Below are 6,962 nucleotides of genomic sequence, written 5' to 3'. Positions count from 1 at the left end.
TTGAGAGGAATTCTTTGGGGTTTGAATAATTCACCTTTGGAAACATGGGTGTTTTGCTCAACATCCTTAAACAAACCTTATTTAGGAACCTTTTGAGTGGGATGGGCTACTCGACCTGAAGAAAATTCTAACTGGGCGCCACCTGTGAGGTCATGCGCTGTTTATCTTGATATGAGATCACCATGTCACGCACATATGGTTGTGATGCATGTACCTGGTGTACCATTATCGGACGGGTAGTCATGATGGGTATAATGGGCTTCGTATATTTTACCCCAGTGTTACTTTGATGGCATGCTCTGCTCTCTCACTCAATAATAACAATGACAATAATAATAATAATAATAATAATAATAATAATAGAAAGGCTATATATACAACGCACAGAAGGTGGCAGGGGTCTTATACAGCTAGAAAACTATTATAAAATAACCACCATAGGACTGCAAAAATACCTACTCCAGAAGCAAGGGAAACTAATACAAATAGCCACAAAACACGAGCAAAACAAAAAACTGTTTTCAGTATTTAAGGAAGCTGACAAATACAAACAAGAAATCAATCTACCTAACAAATACGAAGAAGAAGAAGAAGAAACAACAAAAGCTATAAAACAAATGAAATCCAAACTAAAACTAGAACAGCAACGGACCATGATAAAACGATGGCAAGAAAAGCCCCTACATGGTAAATACTGGGCTAAACTAAATGCGAAAGAAATAGACAGAGAAAAATCCCAGCAATGGCTGAGAAGCTCAGGACTCAAAGCAGAGACTGAAGGATTTTTAATTGCTGCACAAGACCAAAGCCTCCCCACCAGAAATTACCAAAAAACACATAATGAAAAGAAATATAACAAGTAACTGTAGAATATGTGGAGATCGACAAGAAACAATAAATCATATTATCTCTGGCTGCCCAGTCCTGGCTAAGAAGGAATATATTCACAGACACGACAGAGCTGGGACCTATATACACTGGAAGCTATGCCAACATTATGGAATAGCAACAGAAAAAAGATGGTATAAACACACGCCAGAAAAGGTCACAGACTACGAGAAAGCAACCATACTCTGGGATATGCCAATACACACAGATAGAGAAATTAAGGCAAATAGACCAGATATAGTTGTCAAAGATCATGAAGGAAAAAAATGCCTTCTAATTGATGTTTCAATACCAGCAGATGACAACGTTTCTCTAAAAGAAATGGAAAAACTTTCAAAATACAAAGACCTGGAAATAGAGATAACTCGAATGTGGAATCTAAAAACAGAAACAATTCCTATCATAGTAGGTGCCTTAGGTATAATAAAAAAATATTCAGACAAATACATAACAAAAACACCAGGACTTACAAATATATATAACATACAGAAAATTGCACTACTGGGTACTGCACACATTCTACGCAAAACACTTTCAATACAGTAAACATAAGAGCACCACAGCAAACCACAGCACATACCCAAGGCGCACAGAGCTGCGCTCGGTAGTGAAGTGAAAGTACGTTATAAAAATAAAACTACTGAATAATAATAATAATAATAATGACAATAATAATAATAATACCAACAACAACAACAATAATAATAATAATTTATTGTCATAAATTTTTTTAAATATTTTTTTCCAATCAATTCTCATTTTTTTAAATATTGAATTCTTCCTTTTCATTTTCAGTTCTTCGGTGCAAGGAGTAATAATTGTCATTTTTTTCTGCTGGGAGGGTAAGAATGGAATGGAAGAGGTATCAGTCAGTAGGGATGGAATATGGGTGTGGCAGCACACGACAGGGAAGGGATGAAAACTGAAGAAAAAAAAAAACAAAATCACAACATAACATTAAAGACAAACGGTTTCAATTTATGTTTTTTTCAAGAAATGTTCCTGAGATATGGCAGCAGTTGGCACCGAACCCATCTCAATGCATCATCGTCTCACCGCTACTGCCACCATCGCGGTCACTTCATCGCAGACGGTCATTTCTCGAACTTGAGCCGGAAGCGACGGTGGTGGTAATAATATAATGTAAAGAGTGGTGCATACGGGAGATCAACGGTGTCCATTTTAATATAATCAATAATATTACCAATAGGTTATGATAAATCAATCAATCAAAAAAAAAAAAAATTAGTTAATTAATTAGCTAATAATGTTAATTGATAACAACACAAGTTAACAACTCCTTGGTATCCAGACATTTTTGATTTTTCAAAGTAAATATCAATGTGGTTGTATCACAATAGTGTGTGTGAATGTGTATGTGCACATGTGTGTGTGTGTTGCTAGTTCAAATTTTGGTCAGGTCCACTTTGCCTTTCACCCTTCCATGGCGTGGCGTGAAGTAGTCGATATAAAGTACCTGTTAAATACTGCGTCGATATAATCTATCACACACGACTACAAATTTGGAGTCTTTTACCAATATCATTGTATGTATGTGCGTGCATACGTGTGTGTGTGTGTGTGTGTGTGTGTGTGTGTGTGTGTGTGTGTGTGTGTGTGTGTGTGTGTGTGTGTGTGTGTGTGTGGAAGTGGAGGTGGAGGTGTGGATGAATGGTCAAGATATTTGTTCCTAAGTTCCTAATCATGAAATCCAATTGACTAACGCCCATAGGCCAAGAGTGTTTTTTTTTCCACAAAAGCCGTAGTTTCGACCCAATTTTTGTGAGCGAAATCGAGTGAATAACAACTGGTTCGAACCCCCTAGGAGTGGGGTGTACCAATAATTCTTCAGGGTTCAGCCATGTCACATACAGCGTGACTCACACAACATTCGCCCAGAAGCTTATTTCTGGAAGAATGAAATGTACTCAGAGTCATCCGCTACTGGATCTCCGTCGGTTACGACGATGAGTGTTCCAGTTCATCCGACCAACAGGACAGCCTGCTCGTGAAATTAACATGAAAGTGGCTGAGCATTCCAGAAACACGCGTACTCTTACAGTAGTACTCGGGGATATTCAGCGTGACACAGTGTGACAAGGCTGACCCTTTGAATTACAGGTACAACTCCTTTTTGCCAGGTGAGTGGATGGGAGCACCGTGAAATAAAGTGTCGTGCTCAAGGATGCAACGCGCTACCGAAAATCGAACTCATGACCATACGATTGTGAGTCGAATACACTAACCACTAGGCCACGCGCCTTCACTTTCAGTCGTCTGCACTATAATACAAAACTAGCAATGGCCTAATCTGTGGTACACCACCAACCATAAACATCTTCTCCTTCGAAAATAATATACGATGCTTTGATTAATTTCTACAAAATCTTGTCTGTTATCCTCCTCCGTCATGTTTTCTCTTCTAGACTTTTCTCATTCTGGCTTCTGCAAAATATTTTTGCCTATTATCATCGTCGTTTATATTTAACACCTTTCTTTACCAAAAGTTCTCATCGTTTTCCTATTAGCAACAGTTTCATCGTTCGTCATATAACTCTCTCTCTATCTCTCTATCTATCTATCTACCTATCTATCTCTTACATACACACTTTTACTGTTTCCCTTTCTACAGTGTGCCCGGTTTTTATATCACAGGAATCTTTCGTCAGCACTTTATTATAATGGATTACTTATCATTTTATCATTTTACTTGCTTCAATCATTGGACTGCGGCCAAGCTGGGGAACTAACTTGAAGGAACTAGTCGAATAAATCGACCCCAGTTATTATTTTTAAGCCTGATACTTATTCTGTCGTACCCTTTTGCTGAGCCACTCCCAGGAATTTAGTTGGTTTGTGGGGGCTATAGTAGAATATAGCAGAATGCACTTGCCCACTGTGTCGCATGGTTGGGAAGCAAGATTCTTAACATAGCAATGTCTGCACCCATCAAAATTTGAAAGAAGCTATCGTGACCAGGATTCGAACCTGGGTTACTACGGCCACAATGCGGGGTCCTAACCACTAGACAATCACGGCTACTTTGTCACAAACATTGTTATACTGATTTAGACTGAGGTTTGCATTACAAGTACAAAATATCTCAGGAGTACTCAGGTATTTATATTAAAAATGCAAGAGTTGTACGCGTAATACTCCCGTAAGAATATGCATGTCTGTGAGATACTCAGCCACTTGTACCTTAATTCAGGCGGGAATAGTTCTATTGATGAAATAAATCGTCGAAAGCAATGAAGAATCTCTTTACTTCAGTTTGTGTGTGTGTGTGTTTATGAATGTGTGTGTGTGCGTATGCGTTTGTGTATGTGTATGTATGTGTACGTAAATGTATGTGTATGTGAGAGAGAGTAGAGAGAGAGAGAGAGAGAGAGAGAGAGAGAGAGAGAGAGAGAGATTTAGGAACCTCTATGTGTGTGTATATATATATATATATATATATATATGCTTGTGTACGTTTGTGTATGCGTGAAAGAGTGCATGGATGCGCGGATGTGTGTGTGTGTGTGTGTGTGTGTGTGTGTGTGTGTGTGTGTGTGTGTGTGGAGATATACATGTAGATTTCTTCCTGGGAGTTTTCACTTAAATTATCTCCGTAAGTAAGCGTCTCCTTGCGGATACATGAATGTAAATGCCCCTACGAATATTCATCAGTGAAGTTCTCCTACATGTTAGGCCCGTTTGTAAATATTTACATGTACGTGTAGTTGTTTAACCACAGGTCAGACCCAGTTAAGCACGCATTCCAGCCCTGTCCACCCCACAAAATCTTTAATCGAATGAGGAATGAGATTTGGGTATTATCTTTAGCAGATGAAGCGACTCAATAGAAATTCACTTCTTGACTACCATTGAAATGAATACATGCAAACTTGTATTTTAATAATATACATGTAGCCATGTATGTATATAAATATATATATATATATATATATATATATATATATATATATATATATATATATACATAGGTATGTATGTAAACATATACATGTATCAATATGTATAAATAAATACATGTAGGTACATGTACATATACGTGTGTGTGTATGTGTGTGTGTGTGTGTGTGTGTGTGTGTGTGTCTGTGTCTATGTCTGTGTGTGTGTGTCTGTGTGTGTCTCTGTGTGTCTGTGTGTCTGTGTGTGCGTGTTTGTGTGTCTGTGTTTGTCCCCTACCATCACTTGACAACCAAATATATATACTGGGATCGATTCATTCGACTAAAAATTCTTCACGATGGAGCACCAGCATGGCCGCAGTCTAATGACTAAAACAAGTTTGAAATAAAAGGTGGAAGTTATATACATTGCCATGTAATTAAATGTGTAGTGCATATATATATATATATATATATATATATATATACACACATGTAAGTATGTATGTGTGTGTATGCACATATATATGAATAAGAATGTATATACGTAACCAAGTCTATAAACGTTATACATGTAGACATGTGCAGATGTCACCATGTGGATGTGTAATTATTTACAAGTAAGCATTTACGTATATATATATATGTCTGCTGGTAGCAATTCATATAAATATATACACATGTAGGTATGTGTGAAAATCCCTGGTTCCCAAAGTGAGCGATACTGCCCCTATGGGCTATGTGAATACATCTGCACACATACCTACATGTCAAAAGTATGGAATCGCTGATAATGGTTAGGACATGTAGTAAGAATGGGAGAGTCGAGTTTCCCACGCCAAGTCTTACTCAGTGAGCTAACTTCAGGGGAAAGACGACGGGGTTCCCGTCTTCGAAGATACAAGGACCAACTCAAAGCAACATTGAAAGCCACTAGAACTGAGCCTAAATCGTTTGAAACACAAATCAGAGACCGTACCAAGTAGCGGGGTTCCATCACCATCGGAACCAAAAACCTCGAAGCCACCAGAAGAGAAAAGGAAGAAATCAAACGACAGGAGAGAAAGGTTTGACAAAATCAACCTCGTCCTCCACCAAGATTACTATACAGTCAATGCCATCGACTCTTCCCTGCAAGAATTAGTCCACAGACTCATCAATGCCATCACCATAAAAGGAAGCATTCAGTAAAAGAAAAAACTAAATTCTTAGATACGATGACATATATATAACATGTACACACTTAATTACATGTATACATTCTTAATCATACTTAAGTGTATACACAAACATACATACTTACATGTATATATTTACACGCCTTACTCATTTTGTTGTTGTTATCGTTCTGAATATTGTTGTTATTGTTGTTATATCATTGTTTTATTAGTGTTGTTATTACTATTTCATTATTGACTCAGTTGTTGCTTTTGTAAGTTATGACGATTTAATTGTTTTGTTATTAGTTGTTATTTTAGTTTTGTTGTTGTTTGTAATGCTGTAGTTGTGGTTGTTGCTGATATTCGCGTTGTTCTTGTGATTATTGTTGTTGTTCTTATTAGTGTTGTTGTTGTTGTAGGTGTTGTCATGGTTGTGGTGGTGGTGGCGGTGGTGGTGGTGGTAGTTATTCTTGATGTTATATTTGTTGTTATGTTGGCAGTGGTTGTTATTGTTGTTGTTCTTGTTCTTGTTCTTGTTGTTAGTGATGTTCTTGTTATAGTTATTGTTCGTGAATACAAAGGACGTGTACACACTGAAAGACGTTTCCATCATTTTTTCTTTTTCTTTTTTTTTTGTTGTCTTTTTTTTTTCGTTAATTTTAATTTCATACTTTCCTTTCCGCTTTGTTTTCTCTTTCTATTTAAATCCGTTTTAAATCCGTAAAGGGGGCGTCTAACAACAGACTCGAACCTGAATATCCAGATGAAGGATTCGTCCAGAACATTGGAATGATGAAGTTGAGTAACCAGTAAGGACCGAACACAGATTTCACGTGGTGCCGAAACGATTTTTGCAACGGTGCCATTCCTTTCACGTACTCGTTGGCGGTCTGTTTCCGTGCTAGTAACAGCAGTTGCCAGCACATGAAGTACGTGCAGGCTAGATGTGTGGTGAAAAGCAGATAGAGGAGCAGGGCAATGCAGAAGACACTCAAGTCGAGATCTCCGAAGAGCAGGT

At 37.7% G+C, this 6,962-nt stretch overlaps 1 protein-coding gene across 1 annotated transcript in view; it reads right to left on the bottom strand.

Moving 5' to 3' along the window:
• Positions 1-1,587: 1,587 nt before the first annotated feature.
• The window catches only part of LOC106880947 (uncharacterized), a 6,398-nt gene continuing 1,023 nt past the window's right edge, over positions 1,588-6,962 (bottom strand). The window contains exon 1 of the mRNA XM_014931129.3: positions 1,588-6,962. This exon is cut by the window's right edge and continues 1,023 nt beyond it. Coding sequence (XP_014786615.1) covers positions 6,646-6,962 — 317 coding nt within the window. The 3' untranslated portion in view covers positions 1,588-6,645.

Source organism: Octopus bimaculoides, chromosome 23, assembly GCF_046866305.1.
Source record: "Octopus bimaculoides isolate indiv1 chromosome 23, ASM4686630v1, whole genome shotgun sequence".
In the NCBI taxonomy this organism is placed as follows: domain Eukaryota; kingdom Metazoa; phylum Mollusca; class Cephalopoda; order Octopoda; family Octopodidae; genus Octopus; species Octopus bimaculoides.
This window is presented reverse-complemented; position numbering and strand designations above follow the sequence as displayed.